This window comes from Cololabis saira, chromosome 6 (assembly GCF_033807715.1).
Source record: "Cololabis saira isolate AMF1-May2022 chromosome 6, fColSai1.1, whole genome shotgun sequence".
NCBI lineage: Eukaryota > Metazoa > Chordata > Actinopteri > Beloniformes > Belonidae > Cololabis > Cololabis saira.
Window position 1 is genome coordinate 22,203,286 of NC_084592.1, and position 19,364 is coordinate 22,222,649.

At 42.7% G+C, this 19,364-nt stretch overlaps 1 protein-coding gene across 1 annotated transcript; it reads right to left on the reverse strand.

The window, feature by feature from the left end:
- Positions 1–263: 263 nt before the first annotated feature.
- On the reverse strand, positions 264–19,263 carry LOC133446015 (sacsin-like). The gene is made up of 7 exons (XM_061723688.1): positions 19,235–19,263; positions 16,101–16,188; positions 15,880–15,991; positions 14,394–14,540; positions 12,539–13,961; positions 11,637–11,725; positions 264–11,555 (listed from the first exon to the last, which is right to left on the reverse strand). The coding sequence occupies exons 1-7, from the start codon at positions 19,261–19,263 to the stop codon at positions 613–615; spliced, it is 12,831 nt and encodes a 4,276-aa protein (XP_061579672.1). The 3' UTR covers positions 264–612.
- Positions 19,264–19,364: the final 101 nt, after the last annotated feature.

Below are 19,364 nucleotides of genomic sequence, written 5' to 3' on the forward strand. Positions count from 1 at the left end.
ATTTTACTTGACTAAAGTACTAAAAAAAAGTGGATTTTAGAACCAAATAAAAAAAAAGCATACTGTTTATCAAAAACATTAAAACCATACAGTGTCTGTCATCTTAATCAGCGTCTTCTGCACAACTGCTCAGAACATCAAAACAAACATTATTCTTTCAATTCAATCACTTTAACAAATCAAGGCAGAACTTCACAAAGACTTTATGTTTGGCAGTGAGTCAATTGTGAAACATTTCCATTATTATTAAAAAGCAAGTTGCATTTTGCATGGAAATATCCACGTTTACAGGTATAAACTATAAAAGTGATCACACAGGTACTGAGAAGTCAAAAACATATGTATCGATAAAGTTTTAAAGTGATTGTGTTTTGTTAAAATATGTACAGGATTCATGTCATTAGTAATATTCTTCCATGCTTTAAATGATCATTGTTTGGTTTATATTAATGATTCAGTGTAACAGTAAAGGTATTTGCCTTTTGACAACAAACATGTTGCATGAAGTTCCGGCAGGTCTTCTGAGTTCAACTGTGAAATTGCTTTGCACTGGTCTGTTTCCTGTATTGTCTTTCTGTCAGCAGTTTAGTACGTTACTCACAACGTGCAAATCTACATAACATATGTTTCTACTTTACTGAGAAGCTCAGATGCCTTTTTCAGAGCAGTCTTTGCATTCTCCAACCTGAACTGTCCATTTGGTATGTGTGGATGTGGATGGCAGTTGGGATATTGAGTCTTTTTGCTGTCCACTCCCAGTGCCCTCAGATCATCCACAATCTGAGGCAGGTCTTTCAGTTGAGAGTGATAGCTGGAAACTTTGGCTGCTGTGACAGTAATTGAGCTGCTGGTGGGCTGTCGACCATTTCTCCTATATTCTGCTGCAGTAAGAGCTTTTTCCACTGCTTGATGGACTTTAAACAGACACCACTCTGTGCTTCCGCCATCGGTGTCTTTTTGAGCTGCGTCAAGGTCGCAGCGAGCTTGGCGAAACCAGCGCTGGGCCTCCTCTTTGTTCGGCCTTGGAACGTTTGCGTTGTGGCTCCCAAAGTTGTAGGAATGGTAGTTGTAGGAATGGGAATTATATGAACTGTGGCCCCTAAAGAATCTTTCTCGTCCACTTCTGTGAGACCTGGCCTCCCAGTTCCACTGTTCATAGAAGTCTCTGTAATTTGAGCTTCCACTTGAAGAGGATGGGCCTGAAGTTCTTACTTTGCCATTGGTGAGCTCTTCAACTCGATTCTTCAGATATTTGAATGCCTCAGTGGCGAGCGACTCGCAGTCGGGATTTTTGTCAGGATGCCATCGCAGGTACAGTCGCTTTATGCCCTTCTGCCTCTCCTCCAAAGAAAAATTCCAGATCTCAGCCAGACATCTGTCAATTTCCCTTTTAGCTTCATCTAAAGTGGTTGGTAATGGATTTTTTGTTGGCTGGGTTGAGCGTGGCGTTGCTCCTACCACCAGCTCCAGCTCCATGCAAGATGTGTTCCCTTCTGGTTTAACCTTCCTTTCTCGTTTAAACTGGTACAGGTCGAGATGACTGACTTCAATCGGTTCATCCTCTCCAATGTCAATCTTGTATCTGTTGGAATATCGTCCTTTGGGGCCTGGGAGGATTTCAACAATAACTGCAAGGACGTACTTGTTGTTGATGTTATAGCCCACATATTCCCCCTCTTCAAAGTTGTTGAGGAAGTTCATGTCTAATGAATCATGCCATTCTTCTGGAATATCTGTCCCAGTGGCTGGTGGACTAAAAACAAGGTTTTCACTACTGCCACTATCACGGACCTCAAAGTCGGCCAGAGTTTTTTGAACATCTTGCAAATCGTCGCACATGAGAAGTTGTCCGAGCACTGGGAAGTAAGTTGATGTCAAGTTGTTTCCTAAAAGAGCATTGATCTCCTTTGTCAATTTCATATTAACCCCATGTATCACTTTGGGAGACATGTCATCGTTGTGTCTTAGGTAAAAGGTGCAGCCTTGTTGCTCTCGCTTGACAAAAACATCTGTTTCTCTGATCGTTTTTTCAAGTGGCTGCTCGTCCAGCCACAGCATTGTTTCCAGGGTGTCGCAACACACAATCTGAATGCTGCCAAAAGTCTTGTCACACATCTTAGAAGCTTCTTCTTGTGTTATTTTGCCCTCAGACTGGTGTCTCAGAAGGCAAATCAGACCACGTCGAAACTCTTTGGAGGAGAGATGTCTCTCAAACCAGCCGCTGAAGTCACAACCCGTCAAAAGCTCGCAGCGCTGCATGACTGAATCCACCAGTTTCTCGTGAGTGATCTGAGACAGCATCTTAGGCCGAAACTTCTCCGGCAGAAGCTGCACCAGCCGATGCTGCTCGTAGACGTCGCTGTCCAAATGACAGTTGCTGAGTTTCTCCAACAACAGGAAGTCATTCCCCAGAGCTTCTTCCAACCTTTTAGTCTCAAAAACTGTGTCATTGTAGTAGAGTGAGCATGATGGGTACAACTTTCCATCCACTGCAGGAAGATGCAACGTCTTAATGTCACCAGTGAGGACTTTGTTTCCTTGATTTTTGAGTAAGTGAAACAACTGCTCAACAGCTCGTTTTACAGTCTTGAGCTGGTTTCTGTTTTGTTGCGATTTGTCCAAAGAATCGTCATAAACCGCCTCCAGGACACTACAATACTGCCGTGCAGTAGCCTCGTCTGTAATGCCAACATTCTTGAAGAATGCTTTGTACACGGCATCCTTTGAGGGGATTTGGTACAAGTAAGGTCTGAAATCCAGGTCGTGATTGAGTGAGAGACACACATGATCAGCTTTCACCAGTTGTGTGTCGTTTTCCACCAACACCAAAGGAAGACCAGCCAGTGGCTGTGCGTTAAAGCCCTGTCTTTGCAGGTGGGCGTACGAGCTACAGAACACTTCAGCACGAGTTTTGATCAGCGCCTCGGTTGTACATGGAGACTGACAGATGTTTCTTATGTTGCTGGTAACGCAGTCTTCAGGTGGTTGGTCATGAACACCTATATTTTCCATCATGTTTCGGGTTTTCTGTGAAAGATAACATGGTAGCTCTATAACTGGCATTGAGGACCAAATCAGATCTTGATGATTACAATTGCTACTTATCAAAGATCCTCTGATCTTAACAGTAATTCTCCCTGCAGCAAATGGTTGATGATAGTTGCAAAGTTCTTCTCTAATCTTCTCTGGAAAAATGAACTTGATGTCAGCTATGGTCTTCAGCAATTTCTCTCCTCCGTCTTCGTCATAGTTCACTTTGTTCAAAGCAACTCTGAAAAGTAACTTTGATTTTTCCTTCAGTTCTTTGAGGTTGCTGTTTCCTTTTGCTTCTGTTTCTAACTGGAAAGCAAAGTTGATGACCTCATCGTTTGACACTTCATGCTTCATTCCAAGCTCTCTGATGAGCTGTCTCGCTTGTGGGGTTTTCTTTTCATCCCCATCACACAAGTCAGTCCAAACTTTCTGAGGCACAAATCTTTCTTTAGGTGCCATTTTCTTATAAAGCTCGACAGTAGCATCAAAGTAGTACGAAGCAGGTTCCAGTTTCCCTTGACAACTGTGAATCAGTTTCACTGTCTTCATTGAAGAGATGATTTCATTCTTGTAGTTAGAATAATTCAAATGACGACATAATGTCAGCAACAGCTTCAGGCAGAGGAGAGTTTGCTTCTCAGTAAATCTGTGTACATTGGGCAGAATGAACTTCATGAAATACTCCAAATCATCCAGGACTGGTATCTTCAGCATTTCTGACAGACTCAGGTTCTCTAGGCTGTATTTGAGAAAAATGCTGTTGCTTGTGGGCAGAGTGAACAAATCGGGAAATGTGCCAGAGTACATGCTGTTGAGGACAAAAACCTCCTTAGATCCATCAATCCTCACTCGATCACCGAGCGTGGTTTCAAACAATGGCAAGGATTTAAGCTTCCTCGTGTATTCTTGTTTGTCTTTTGACATGGATAGTCCAGACTGCAGGAAGGTCTGAAACACTTTCAGGTCTTCATTTGAAAGTTGAGAGAACTTTGAGTGGCTGATGTTGTAGACCTGGTCCAATACTGAGGTTTTGTCATTCACATCTATGAGCTCGGGATGTAAAGGTAAATTTGCCTGTTGGTGTACTTTAGAAAAGAAAACAGTGTCAAGCTTCATGAAACCAAGCTTGAAGAGGATGCTTGATATTTCTCTTTCTGAAGTGTAGGGAATCACACTTGACATACCTTTCATTGTTTGCAGGAGATGCTTGTTGTTTAATGCTGGACACACAACAGGCACGATGCAGCAGTCACCTAAGAGCTTCCTGACATCACTCAACGTGGGATTATGGTGAACATGGTCATCATGAGAAAATTGCATTTTAATCTCACTCATTATGAATCGCCAAAGGGAAGTCAACCATTTCAGCATTGTGTCATTAGGGACATGAAGACCACTGACTGGGTCAACTCCACAGCTTTGAAGACGTTTTTGAACTAATGGTTTCAAAAACTCAGCTGCAAGAGGCATTGTTAGGTCTTTGACAAGATTAGCAGTTTTTAGAAGAGCCGCATGATCTTTGTTGGTGTTGTGATCTGCAAAGTGGCTTGCATAGTCAAAAAAAAGACTGTCATATCTTGATATGAACTTTGGAGATTCAGAGTTAAACACTCTCAAAACTTTATCACTTGTGAGCAGGAGGGGGAGTCCGTTGAGCACATTGGGGTTCTGTTCGGTGAGCTCTTTCAAGTTGGGATCCTTCAAACAAAATGTCAGGAGCTTTGAACATCTTGCTTGGTCTTTGATCAAAGTGGCAGTTATTGGCAAGGGCAAATCTGCCTCTGTCCGGGCCGGATCATTGAGAGGTTTTGATTGGAGGAAAGCCCGTATGGCACCAGGACTGACAATTTTCAATTCAACACCAGCAGATTTGAAATCGCTCTGAATCTTTATCATCTCTGTGGAAAAAGGAACCAGGTTCATCCCAAGATCTTCCAAAATCAGGATAATCCTGTCACTTGTTGGGTCTGTAAGGTAAGGTACCTTTGTTGTCTCTGTTTCGCTGAGGTTGCACCAGTCTAAAGAGTATTCTTTAAATTCCCGACTTGCGATTTTGCGCGTTGAGCTCCTTAGTACTGGGATCAGGTTGAGGCCTTTGTCTTTAATTGACCTGTAGACTTCCAGTATCATTTCATGCCACTGCTTATCAACCTCAGACGTAAATGGCCAAAAACACAAGTACGAGGTACTTAAGTGTAATTCAATGCTTTCAAGAGAGCCCTTTTTGGATCGGATTCTACAGCGGATGCAGTGCAAGAGATCTGCATACAGTGGAGCAATGATGTCCTGTTTCAAAGCTTTGTTCCAGTTTGATTTCTGGCTTTGGCCATCTTCCTTCCAAAGGTTTTTCCTGGCAGAATCTACCTCAAAGTTTCCACTGATATGCACTGGCAGTCCAGTTGTCCCAGGTAAGGGAAGTGAACAAAAGGCTGCGCCTTCAAACTCCGTATTCCTTGGGTATGGTGGGGCCTTTAAACGTGCAGCAATTGCTCCCTGTGGAACTTTACTTGATAGTTGTAATTCAGATGCCTCTTTGAATGAGCCAAACTGTTCTGCAATGATCCATTTACTCTCTCTTTTATCCGAGGTGGAAACCGTGGCATCATATAAAGCCTTGAGTGGGGTTATTTGTGTCTGACGCTGTAGTGCATTTTGTAGATGTTCTTCAAATGCGTCCTTTGTTTGCATGCTTCTTTGTGACAGTCTCTTTTCCACCTCAAAGATGGTTTGAATTTTTCCTGAACGGTCGATTTTACGAACTTTGATTTTGCAGATGTTTTTCAGGAACAGAATTAGTCCTTCAGGATCACCAGACAGGGCAGAGCAGAGTTCATTCATGTCTGAATCAGTGACTACTTGCTGTGAAATTTCACTTTTCGCACCTGGAGCCCTCAGTGGTAATCTGAACATGGTCCCCTTTTTCAGAGGGAATTCGTCAGGAAGAAAAGATTGGTAGACATCCTTGTACATCTCCTTGACAGTGTCATTTAGATCGTAACCAATGCCAGATTTAGCTCTGCCGGAGTGGTTTTCAATGTAGTTCTGGTTGGGATCCAAAATGCAAAGCAACTTATCTTCAGTGAGAATGGAAGGACAGTCAGTCAGGTGGTAAACAGAGTTGAATCCAACTCCATATTTGCCTATTTTTCCAGTGGATTTTTGCTTCCCTCCTTCTCCCAGCTGTTGAATGCCTTTCAAGTCCTCTTCAGAAAACACTTTGTTGTTGAACACACACAGGGCCGGACCCTGCAGAGGGTTCCACTTCTCCCCAAATGTTTTTTCTTTGCCATGATGTCGTTCATCCCAAACAAAGTGAATTTCTGTTGCCTCAGCGTCATCAGCATTTTGGATTAGCTCCTTCAGAATATCCTTCTTTGATGGGTAAGCTGAAATTATATTTTTAATTCGAACAGTCAGTTCTTCGTGCTGTGCAAACTCAAAAGAGAAAGGTGAAATGTCAGACGTAACATTTTCCAGAGTATGATACCTTGTCGTCATGATTCCGAAGTGCTCAGCCATAACGCGGGGGATGTGTTCGTGACACAACGTGACATCTGAAGGAACTGGCATCCACGGACTGTCATTGTAACGCAGCTCAGTGGCAGGTTGTAAAACCCCTTCAAAATTTGGTATCGGACAGATTTCTGGCACTTTCTCTTTTGCCTCAAATAACCCTTTGGCTAAAATTGTCAAGCAAATTGATAGCTCATTTGCTGGCAGGGGCGTGTTTCCATATCGAGAGTGTAATTCCTGGAGCACAGTAAGAAACTGACTTGTTGCAAACCTTTCTTCAACACCCACAGTCTTCCAGAGATTTCTGAAACCAGTGAAGGCAGGCGGAAGTACATGGAGGTAGGGTTTTGCGTCAAAATCATGTTTTTCAGCAACACAGCTGATGGGTACAAATGTATCACGGACTAGGATGAACGGGAAGGAATTTGCCCTCTGTGAAATTACAGTGGCAATCATATGAAGACCAGTCCACTGATCTAGAAACTTATAGCACTCGTATGCTATTTCGTGAAGCATAGATTTGTCGGTTGATTGTGATTGGCTGTATGCTTCTTGCAGCTGCTGCAGCACCGTCTCTGTCTCTGGACTGTTTTGAACTCCCAAAAAATCTAGGATCGGATCATGGCTGTGTATTGTCAGACTTTTGTGATCCAGCACGTGATGTTCCATGTTAACCAGAAGGGCGAATTTGTCCTTAAAAACAGCGGTGGGCTTCTGAAGTGTTACATTCCCTGTCATTTTTAGGTCACCGGGGGAAAATGCTGGGAGAAAGGGGGTTCTCCTCAATGTTTCCCAGTGGTGAGAGTCTCCGTCATCCATGTGATTCTTCATAAGATCAAGTAGGCACTTCAGATGGTCACATGCTTTCTTTTTGTTGACTCTCCAGGTGTCGGTCATTGTCTTTGCTTTCTGTGTGATGTCCTCCAGAGTAAGGCTATCGTGTGCCATTCCAAGTTCCAACAAGCGCTGAATCCTTTTGGGTGCGCAAAAGTCATCTTTGGTACCTCCAAGCAAGCGGCCCTCTTCTGGTTCAAAAAGACATGCCATCCTGCATGATGGACTGACAAGTTTCTTCACATACTGGAGCTGTCCATCTGTTGTGGGTATGCAAGGATGGGAGACCAGAAGCTTGTCAATGTCTTTGATGTTGAGGTCAATAGCATGTAGAACAAGAGCATCTCTACATTTGGCGTCCATGGTAGCAAGGTTGTTGAACACTATCTCTTCATAAAACTTTGCCCAGCTCCATGTCCTGCTTTGTAAAACATTTTTTAGGCCAGCTAGTTTGAAGCTGTTTGCCAACCACGATGGAAGAGGAACAACACACTTTGGTTCTTTTAAGTATGTTTTGCACACCTGAGCTGCAATTGGACTGATTTTTTTGTCCTTTTGAATGCTCTCTTGTAGAAATATGGCATTGCTCATCGAGCACCACTTTTCACCATCACTGAAGAGCTCTGGGTCTGTGGAGTGTTGAGCGATGGCAGAGTAAAACACATCCACCAAAGGCTTGAAAGTATTGCCAACGTTCGCTCTGTTGGGCCAAAAGGTGTGATAAGAGTAAGACTCCAGTTCCTGGTTCTCACACATTTTCTTTAATGCCAAAAGCGCAGTGACATATGCTGCTGCAACTGGACCCTGAAGAAGAGCTTTGTTCCAATCACCTTTCATTCCACTTTCCCAAAGGGCTTTTCGGTTGCTCATCATAGCAAATGTGCCATTGACATTTACTGGAAGACCTGTCTGAATGGGAAGAGGAAGGAAGCAAAACGCCTGTCCAACAAGATCCGTTTTTAGTGGGGACAGTTTTCCAGTTTCTGGACTCCTTTGCAAGGGCAACGCAATCCCTCCAATGGGCAAAGAGAACTTGGCTTGGTTATCTTTTTGAAGGGCCATTTCCAGGGACCGATCTGTCCCAAAGCAGTTGTAGAGGAGCCAGTGAAGGTCTTCAGTCTCACCGGACTGTTGGCTGGTTACCTTGATAATGTTGATAGTGTTGCTGTTAATTATATTTCTGCATTTACTGTCAAGTTTCACCAATGACTCCTCAGCATGAAGCTGTTTTGAATCAGTGTTTTCATCTTCAGTCCTCATTTCCCTCATGACAGTTTTGGAGACGGTTAAGATGGTTTCCATTTCATCATCTCTGGGTGGGGTTGCAACATTGTTGGAGATGCTTTGTAGGGACAATGTGTTGACGTTCTTGAGAAAAAGCAGGTGAGTTTTTGAATTCTTTTCGAAGTTGTGCTGTAATGCCATGATGGCATCCTTGTGATACACCCTTGTGCTTATTTCTGACTTGATAGCCTCTTCTTGGGTTCGGAAAGGTAGCTTGATCAGAGTGCCTGGGTAGGCTTCCGGGGGACTTTTTGTGGTGAAATTACAGCCAAAAATGTGCTCATATGGTGCAAACTGACCAGGAAAGCAATTCACAATCCTCTTTTGAGAGAGATTCAGCTTGATTCCAGGATTTCCTTTACTGTGGATGTGCTTCTTAAGGTGAGTTACATTTGGATCAAGTATTAGAAGGCTGGTACCGCTGAGGATGGAGGGCACATCTGTTACATGATACACAGTATTGAATCCAAGTCCGAACTTTCCAATCTTTTCCACTTTGTTTTCCTTGGAGGCAGACCCAACTCTGACGATGTTTTCCCAGTCCTCAGGTGTGAACTGCTCATTGTTGAAGGCCCAGAGACACGGTCCCTGACAAAGGGCCATGTCAGGATCAATGAGACTTTCAGGGGAAGCTTTGTGTGCTCTGAAATCCACCAAGAATTTGCAGGTCTCTGCTCCAGCATCCTCTGCATTCTGAATTAGCTCTTTGAAGATGTCACTTTGCTCATCATACTCATTCAGGATATTTTTTATCCTTGTGGTTATTGGTTCAGATTGTCCACATTGTTCAATTCCCACTAACTCTGGAGCAAGAATGAAGTTGCTGAGAAATCGTATTTTCAGCCACTCGGCTGTTGCTATTGGGATTTCCTCATGTAGCACGTACATTTCTTCTGTACTGAATTGATATTCCTTCAGCCTCTCTTTGCTCAGATCACAGAGGAGTGCTTCTGACCGAGGTTTAAGGGTGAATTGTTCCCCTTCTGTGATGACCGGCACTGGTACGTCACCCTGAACTGTCTTCTTCTCTCGCCAAAGCCAGTTAAGAATCTCTATTGATGCTTTTACCTCGGAAGGACTTGCAAATGGCTCTTGCCTTGCTTCAATACTTTCATGGATATGATGAAGAATGCCAACAATTTCCTCATTGGAAAGGGATGTTCTCAGCCCAAACCTCTGGAGGAGCGTCCTGTATGGCAAAAACTCATTTGGCAGCTTTCCAATGTAAGAGCTCAGATCTAGATCGTGTGGGTAGAAAAGAACCAGTTCTTGAGGTGGAACAAACCGCTTGTGGGCCCACAGCCAAGGTGTGTTCTTGTTCATCGCCTGTGCAAATGTTGACATGTGTTCCTGCATGTGTTTGTAGATTTGATGCAGCTGTGTCTTGAAATCCACATTTGTATCAGGATCAGCCATCTCCTGTGCTTTTGATGTCAAAACCAACAAGTTCTCAATGACTTTCTCAGGTGGGGGCGGTCTGCTGAGACCGAGCTTGCGGCTAACTCTGTCATTGAGCTTCCCTGTCAGAGGTATTACATGCCCAACAATGTCTTTATACATTGTGTGTCTTATTTCATCTGGGCAGTAGAAGCAGCTTCCCTCAGATTCTTCACTGAGCTCTCTGTTGTCATTGCCAGGTTGTTCACATCCAACCCATTTGGTCACCTTAAGCTGATGAAGCTGCTTATCAGAAAACTTTGACAGTAGATCACTGGAATCCAGCATTCCCAAAACTGCCTGAGCTCTTTTGAGAGCCTCATTTTTAGAGTCCACACGCAGGTTGTCAATCTGTGTGGTGGCATGCAACAAATGCTCAGGTGTCACATCAGCTTCTTTCTTTATCAGTCCAAGATCTGTCAGGCTTTCCAGCATCTGTGTTGTTTCGGTGTAAACAGGCGGGGGGAAAAAGCATGACTCAAAGATGACTTTAAAGGTTTTATTTCTTGGATCAAGGAAGCTTGAAGGCTTTTTCAGTTCCCCGTTCATTTGAATGAATTTCAAGTTCCTACATCTGGATTTTAAGGACGGATTTTGAGCGAAAAGGATGTTGCCATTCTGTAAAATCCAAGTCATTGTTTTCTCAATTTCCTCATTGCTGCAAGTTTCTCTTTCCATACAGTCGACAAGGACCATGGCTGCATCAGCTGGGCCCAAGATATTAACTTTGAGCAGACTTAACAGTCTGCGATCAGCCTCAGTAGCACACTGGATTACTGAATCAGGCATAGGCAGTTCTGCAGGGACTGCTGGACCGGCCGTTAGAAGCACTGCCTTTTTTGAATGAGCTGGGACACAGGATCCTTTCATGGTCTGAAACAAGGGCAGTGTCAAGAGTAAATCTTTCTCTCGGCTCGAGAGAGGGTTCAGGTGGGAGAGATGCTCTTTAAGCTCTTCTCGTGTTCTCTGAGGCTCAGATTTTAGGGTTTTGATCAGATGCTGGGAATCTAAATTCAGCAAGACTTTCATGACACTATTTGGAGATGGGCTCAGCACGTAACTGTCAAGGTCACCGTGCTTGAGCCACTCATTCCCTCTCACCACTGTACCCCCGACTTTGGTCAACAGCTCAGCCATTTGCTCTGGTAAACTGCTCTGTTTGCTTTTCTGAAAAATGAGGGTTGTGTTCCGTTGCAGTTTAGCCAGAAATGCAGGCTGACTGGCAGACAGAGGACTGATGGGAACCAGAGGTATTTCAGTGAAACCACTTAACTCTTGGAAGTGATTGTTCAAAAACTTCCAAAATTCCTGAAGCCAGTCGAGTGGCGGATGTTGGCCGCTGTTGATGCTCCAAGTGACGACCGTCTTCCCCGGCTGCTTCCAGTCCTGCGGCAAATATCTTCTTGTATATTCAGCCACATCATCTGAATCAATGTTGATGACTTTGAAGAATTCTGAAAAAAAAAATAATAAATAAGTTAATAAATTTCACATCAAGTTACCTACCATACGTGTGTTCAAATATGATCACCTACTTTGCCCTGCCAGTTCCCTCAAGTGGGCTCTGCAGGTTGGACTGAGATCATCTGAGATGAAGAGGTGGTTGCAGTACGGCAACAAGATTCTGCAGTTTTATAAAACACAGGAAAAGATGTTAAATTCCTTTGTGCAGATTGTTTCTCTGCACAAACAATAAAGATAAAAGTATGTAAACTCAGTTCGTTTGCAGTGCATGTAAAATCAATACACTTAAAAAACGTTTCTGTCGTGGAACTATTCTCCTGCGCAAAGCAGCAATGATGGAAGGAATGTCGTGAGCCAATGACTAACAAGTGTTTTAGCTGTGCATTTTGTTGAGAATCAATTTTCTCATGCATGAAAAGCAGGTTTGGTAGAAAAAGAAACAACATGCCAACTCCACACAGACACACTCCAGCAGAGGTTCATAGTGAGAACCTCCATGCAGAGAGGCACCAGGTTAACCACTACATCACCATGCTGTCCTACCAAAACTGCGGCGTAATGTTTGTGCCAAAATCCTGAGACGGAGCTCTCTGAGTACAGAAAAACATTTTAAAAGAACATACTGCATTATGTTTTTTCCAATCCCCCCCCATTCTAAGCTAAGAAAAGTGTATTCTGTGTTAAAAACAAAACGTTCACGGTCTCTCCTCCATAGACGTGTGCCGATACTTACTTAAAACAAAATAGGCATCATTACCAGCATCATATCTGCACATATTCCTTAAAACTGCTTCAGATCATGTTGTTTTATTCCCTAACATCACTCTCTACCATCTAATAATAAATGTTCCTTTAAGCGCATTTGCAGATAGAGTTGAATGTGAGCACAAAGTACACATTTGTTTGCTCAGATTAAGTTATCGTGAAAAAACACATCATTCATGTAACAGAAACAACAGAAAAATAAACATACCTTGGAAATTCTTCGCTGTCGATTAAAGCGGTGTCCTCCTCTCTCTTTGTGAAAAATCTGAAGGAGCCATCGCTGAGTGGAACCAGCTGCAGACCCTCAACTTCCCTGTACTTTTCATCATTCAGTATGTACTCTAAAAGACAGAGTTTGTCATTCCTGCCGATGCTGTGCATGCCAGTCCTGCGGAAAACCTCCCTGAGGAAGGATGGGGTCACACGTTTTGGAGTAGTGTGTGGATAGGCCTCTATAGCCCTCGCAACACTTGCTGGTAGAGTGACGAGATTTTCTCCACGTGAGACCAGAGCCCTTTTAATGGCACTCAGTGTGGTAGCACTCATTGGGCCATTACAGGGCAGCACGGCTTCTGACAGAGGGATAAACTTTCTTTCATCTTCAGCGAGAGAAAGGACGGCCACATTCTGACTGAATAAGTGGTTAAAAACATCCCGAGCGACATCAAGCCACTTGTCTTTGTGTTGCATCTGGGAGACGTCAGGCCACAGATTATACACGGAGGAGACGGGGAGCAAGGATTTTTGAGCAAGTTTGACGGTGTCTTGAATGATCGTCACGTATGCTTGCGGGAGCACTTCCTTCACCAGCAGTTCATTCCACAGAGCATGCTCGTCATGCTTCTGGTCTTCCTCTTGCCACTTGATATGCCTCCTGTTGTCTGTGAGGCCAAAGCAGGCGTTGGCGTAAACTGGGAGGCCGGTCTTGTTGGAGTCGTTGTTTGGCAGAGGGAGAAAGCAGCTCAGTCTGCCCTTGTCACAGTCTCTCCTGTCACTACTGGAGAACGCTAAGTCAACTCTGGGTAAAAAGCTCAGCTTTTTGGCGAGGACGTCCAGATCGTTAACGTTTCCCTCCTTCAGGGTACACGTTGTCAAGAGCCAGCTTGTTTCTTTGATTTCTTCTGATCTGAGAGTTATCTGTTTGAATCTTGTCAAACTCTCGATGGCTGACGCATCTTCTGACTTCAGAACATCCTTGGGGACGGAAGATTTCACTTCAAGTCTGGTGTTGATGGTCCCATCAGCACTCACATGTATCACGGACACAGAGCTCACGTTTTTCAAGAAGAGGAGGTTTAAGTCTGCATCTGCAATGAAGCTATCAAAAAGCTCAACCACCTTATTCGAAGTGTACAGATTGTCTGAAATCTCTGATGCCTCATTGCGTAAGGGGAATCTGAAAATCGTCCCAGCAAAGTACTGATCTTCTTTTATGACTTTGGTCCATGTTTCTCCACCTACGAGTGAAACCATATCTCTGAAGGGTTGGAACTGATCACGCATTGTCATCAGAGCTTCTTGGTGTTCATCGTCATCCAGATACCACCTAAACCCTCCATTTCTTTCTCCAAATATGTTTTCTTGGGGATCCATCAAGCCAAGGTGCCCTGAGCTAAATATACTGGGCACATCTGTGGGAAAAATAAAGCAAGATGGTTATTATCCTCATATATTATCAAATCTAAAATATATATCTTCAACTCAGACTATTTTTTGCATTTAAATTAATACAACTTCAGACTGCTAGCTATGCCAACTTTATCCTTTGATAACTGCCTTTTTTTTCTTCCAAATTTTAAACTATGTACAGTGACAAAAAAAACATCTATAAGACAAAATACATATATACATATGGCTATACATATACATATATTTATTTATACACACACACACACACACACACACACACACACACACACACACACACACACACACACACACACACAGTACAGACCAAAAGTTTGGACACACCTTCTCATTCAAACAAATGGGGAAGTGTGTCCAAACTTTTGGTCTGTACCGTGTATATATATATATATCGCAAAAAATCATTCAATATTCACCTGTGATGTGGTAGACAGAGTTGAAGCCGATTCCAAACCTGCCAATTTTGTTTGGGTCTTTGAGCTTGCCGCTTCGTCCTGCCTTCTGAATTCTGTCCCAGTCTTCATCAGTAAAATCTGCATTGTTGTAGACGTACAGAGCAGGGCCTTTGCAAAAGAAGAAGTGAAAAATAAAAATGATTGAGGCATCCATGTGTTGTGATGCATTTATTTAAACAGTTTCTTTTGTACTCCAAGCTTGCATTCAGTAAAATAAAACTGCAATTAAGTTGTAAACAAGACGTGGCAGCATGGTCTCTCAGGCCCCGTTTACACATAGCCGGGTATTTACAAAAACGGCTATTTCCCCCTCTACGTTTTGAAAAATTCCATCGTTTACACGAGATCGTTTTCAAAATCTCTTCGTTTACACGAATCCGCATAAAAACGCTGTTAACGTCATGCCAGCCAATCAGAATTCTGGAAAAAACATCAACAAATGACACGTGTAACTTCCAGTTAAGGCTTATTTATGGTTCCGCATTACACTAACGCAGAGCTTACGGCGTAGGGTACGCGGCGCGCACCATATCTCCACTTTGGCCGGAGTTTTCAGAAATGATCGTTTTTGGTGACTTTGAGCTCCGTTTTCGTGTAAACGAACGGCCAAACAATTTTACAATATTATCGTGATATTAGTCTTGTGTTGGCACACAGAAGCTGATGCATGCTAAATTAAGGTAGGTAACCAGAAGAATGCTGATAATTTCTGACATGAAAACGATTCTTAACAAATCTAATTTGATAACACAGTTGAGTAAGTTGGTACAGATTCATATTTATCAATTTACATAAGCGGTCTTTAATCATTTGGGAACTGGGCATGCTAATGGTATAATTTTCTATACCTGCTTAATTCTATACAGAGTTACAGGGGTCTGCTGGAGCCTATCCCAGCTTATTACAGGCAAAAGCCAAGGGTACACCCTGGACAAGTCGCCAGTCACAGGGCAACATATGAACATGCAATTTAGAATCATCAAACATATTTGTATTTGGAATTTGGGAGGAACTGGAAGCCAGAGTACCTGGAGAAAACACATGCAAGAACACGCACACTTCACACAGAGACTTCTGCTGTGTGTTTGATAGTTTAATCTTTTTGGGTGGATTCTGTTTGCGGGCAACAGTCGTCCGAGGTCCCCTGGGCCCACGTGACTGTAGTGCGGTTAATGATGCATAGGGGGGCTTGATAGTTGGACAAATCCAACACTCATTCCAGGAGGAAGATAATTTTTTCCTCTCCAGTTTTTTTTCCAGCATTAAACATCAATTTATATATATTTTTAAATACAATAAAAAAAACAATGGTTTGACTGATATAAAAATGTATGATTTTTTTTTTTCTTTCTTGCATTTTAGAGACCAATTACCACTGTTCAACTCACTGTATATAAGAAAAAAACAAGAAATGACAGTGTTTTAATTCTCTAATCATTCTATTTACCCTGGTATTTTCTCAGTTCATCCGTCCAAAGGCTGTCAGTCCCGTAGCTCCTCTCATCGTGGATGAAAACCACCTTTGTGGCTTGAGCATCATCTGCATTCTGAATGAGTTCCTGGTGACAAATAAAACCTCTATTAACAGCACTTATCACAACAAGAGAACAATTAACAAAGTTCTACACTCATGAACCGGGATAATCAAAATTTGAGTAATACACCAACCTTCAAAATTTGTCCACCATCCGGATATCGACGGAGAATGTCCTTCAGGTAGTCGAGAAAAGGTGGGGCCGTGGCTCCGAAGGCCGTCCTGAGAAAAGCACCAAGATCAAGGAGTCAAGAAACTACATCTGAAAGTGAATGATTTTGGGAAGGAGCAGGGATATTTTCAAATCCAACCAGAACTTCATTTGCATCTTGAAAGGCAGGGGGTGAATCAGTTCAAATCAAGGTGACACCACAATATATAGCTCTTACTTTCAAGAACCTCTGATGTACAAAGAAAAACCATAAATTCAAAAAGGTGAAATTTTAGTGGAAAGGAGAAAAGGATATCCTAGTGAAAGTATTTTGCAGCTGTACGGGAAATAGACTGAATGGTTTAAAATGCCCTGCAGTACCTCTGAAGTCATTATGGTCTGGCCTCTTTAAATTGTTAAGTTAGAAGGAGTGAAATAGAGCAGACATGGAAGTAACATCTTGGTTGCATCTGTAGCTGCGGAAAGTATTTCATGTTAGTTTCCTCCAATGATGGACACCTGCTTCCACCTATTTAGGGTCGAGGTGATTTACTGGAGCCTACCACACTGTCATGGGGTGAAAGGTCGGGTTCAGTCCGGACAGTTAACCAGTTCATCACAGAACCACTTACATTCCGGTTAAATCCAGTTATTAATGTATTATTATCCATTTATAATAAATAAATTATAATGATAATATTATATAATATCTTCTAATGTAAATTATTTAAAAGCAGCCTGGCTATAGAAACCAACAACTTGCTTTGAATCTTCACTTCTATTGTTTCCTGAGAATGTGCAAGGAGACAGTAGAGGGAAACACATCCCTCAACTGCAGCAAGGGTCATCTCAAAATGCTGCATGCCGATTTGATTCGTTTGCCAACTGCAAGTTGATTTGTGATATAAAAGTAAATTTTCAGTTCATTCTTAACTAGACAATACTTTTAAAAAAATGACTTTGACATATTAGTTCTTAAGCAACACAAGGTCTACTGCTACTACTAAGATACACTGCAGTGGTAGGGATTGAAAAAAGCATGCTGGACCTTTTAGGTGTGAAACTCCTCATTGGTCCATCTATCGCTTTTCTTTCAATCTTGATCAAATGTACTTGTAGCAAAATGTTTCTGGTACAAATGGTTCAAATAAGTTGTGTTCACATATCTTTTCATGAACATAGTTTAGAGTACCCAATCAGCAGAGACCCCCCACGAGGTACTTCCTGTCATGGTTTTTTTGTCAAGCCTTTTGTGTATATCTTGTCTTGTCTTTCCGTTGCTCCTTGCTGGTCCGCACTGTTTCCACCCTCCATGTTTCAGCTCAGGTTTTTGTATTTTTGTCAAGTTTATGCTCTTGTGTTCAGCAGCGCGTTAAGTTATAAAAGTCACTTTTCTGGAACTCCTGCCTCTGCGTCTCTCCTGCATCTGGGTCCTACGCCCCCCTCACCGTGACAGGACGGACCAGCCGGAAGCAAGAGAAAGACAAGACAAGATGTACACAAAATGCTTGACGAAACAGGTGGAAGCGATGACGGCAGATGGGAAGGGAAGTCAAGACAAATCTTAAACACAAGGACATGGGGTTACAAAATAAAACAGGAACCTAAAATACCAAAACTGAAAAAACATGACATGAATACAAAAATCATGACAGTTCCTTTAAAGGTATTGTGACATCCTTTTTAACATGCTTTTAACACTACTAAAAGTCTTGGCCAACATCCCTCAAATGTGTCTAAAAGAGTGTAACAAGAAAAACTTCACTCTAGTACTCCATTCCTGGCTTTTTATGACGGTGTTTTTTTGCACCGTGAAAAATGCTTCCTTTTCCCCCTTTCCTGTCAATCATTGCTCCGCTCCTCCTCCAAACCTCCTCCAACCCAACCATACGCTCACAGCGGCGTTGGAGAGTTAAGCCGGGAGCGACAGGCGAAGCACGGAAAAGCAGCAGGGCGAACCACAGCAAACAATCATAAAAATAAAGGCATGCAAGCAGCAGTGTCCCCTTATCTTAAGTGCAGTCAGTGGCCGCGGGTCTTCTTAGCAGTTCTCCTCCGGGGATTAGAACAAAAGAGGCTCTAAACAGCTCCGTGTTAAGCCTGATTTATGGTTCCGCGTTAAATCGACGCAGAGCCTACGCCGTAGGGTTCAGCGTACGGTGCGCGTCGCTGCGTAACCCTACGCCGTAGGCTCTGCGTCGGTGTAACACGGAACCATAAATCATCCTTTATGGTGCGCTGGAGAGGAGAGGAGACAGGGAGCTGGGTGGAGGGGGCGGTGATTTAGCGGGTCTATACGTAACGGCCCGCCACCAAACCAGATGCGCCGTTTTTGCACAGTTATGCGGAAAATCCCAGAAAGCACACAATACACTGAATGTTAAAAGTTCGTTGTTTTTTGGGTGTAATTGATGTCAAGACACCCAACAAAACACAAAAAATCAAGAAAAATGTGTTTTTCATGTCACAATACCTTTAAGCTGATTTGACTACCTTTCCTACTACAGGAAGATTTTCCGCCCTGTAAAGGTTCCCGTAGGCTACTTTTACAGGGCCTTTTCTGGTGATGGAGACAGGTGTCAAAGATCGGCCCCTAAAAACTACCCATAACCCCGACTAGTGGATCTTTACTGTGTCTTTTTTGTTGTCAACATCACTATATCATATTTCATAGCAAAATAAAGAACATTTAACCGACTGTGGTCTCAAATTTTAGCACTGACATTTATTTTGGTGGTCATGGTTTAAGATTAACTAATGAATGCAGTAGTTGGAGTCGATCGTCAGAGGAAGCAAGTAGAAAACTGTCCAATAGTTTTATATTTCTTTTACTACACCCCTTTCATTGATTATTTGGACAATTTGGTGATAAAGTAATGACTAAAAAGCATGTGCATATACAACAACAAAGCTATGTGAAATTTGATTTGGATTTATGATGTAAAACAATTAGTCAACTATGAGGATGTTCTTTTCTCAAAAGGTGTGGTGTCTAAACTGCTTTGAGAAGTAAAAACATGTCAAGCATTTAGTTCAAAGGTTTGTCAGGTGTGGTTCTGAATCAGTTGGTGCTTCTTCAGCGCCCTCTAAAGGCGAGTAGGGGGAATGACAACTCACCGAGCTTTATTCTTCTTTTTCTGACTCATCCTTCCGGGGTGGATGCTGTAAAAACAAAATGAGGATACCAGTGACAAAATGCAGCGTAAACATCGAGCATTGACCATTGAACTCAAGAAATCAGAGTGGC

Bases quoted from the DNA above. Each gene is read 5' to 3' on its own strand.
- LOC133446015 (XM_061723688.1), bottom strand. From the start codon at position 19,263: ATGAGTCAGAAAAAGAAGAATAAAGCTCG. The intron at 15,992-16,100 runs GTTGGTGTATTA...ATTTGTCACCAG, and splicing joins ATGGTGGACAAATTTTGAAG to GAACTCATTCAGAATGCAGA. The intron at 11,556-11,636 runs GTAGGTGATCAT...TTTTTTTTTCAG, and splicing joins GAGGGAACTGGCAGGGCAAA to AATTCTTCAAAGTCATCAAC.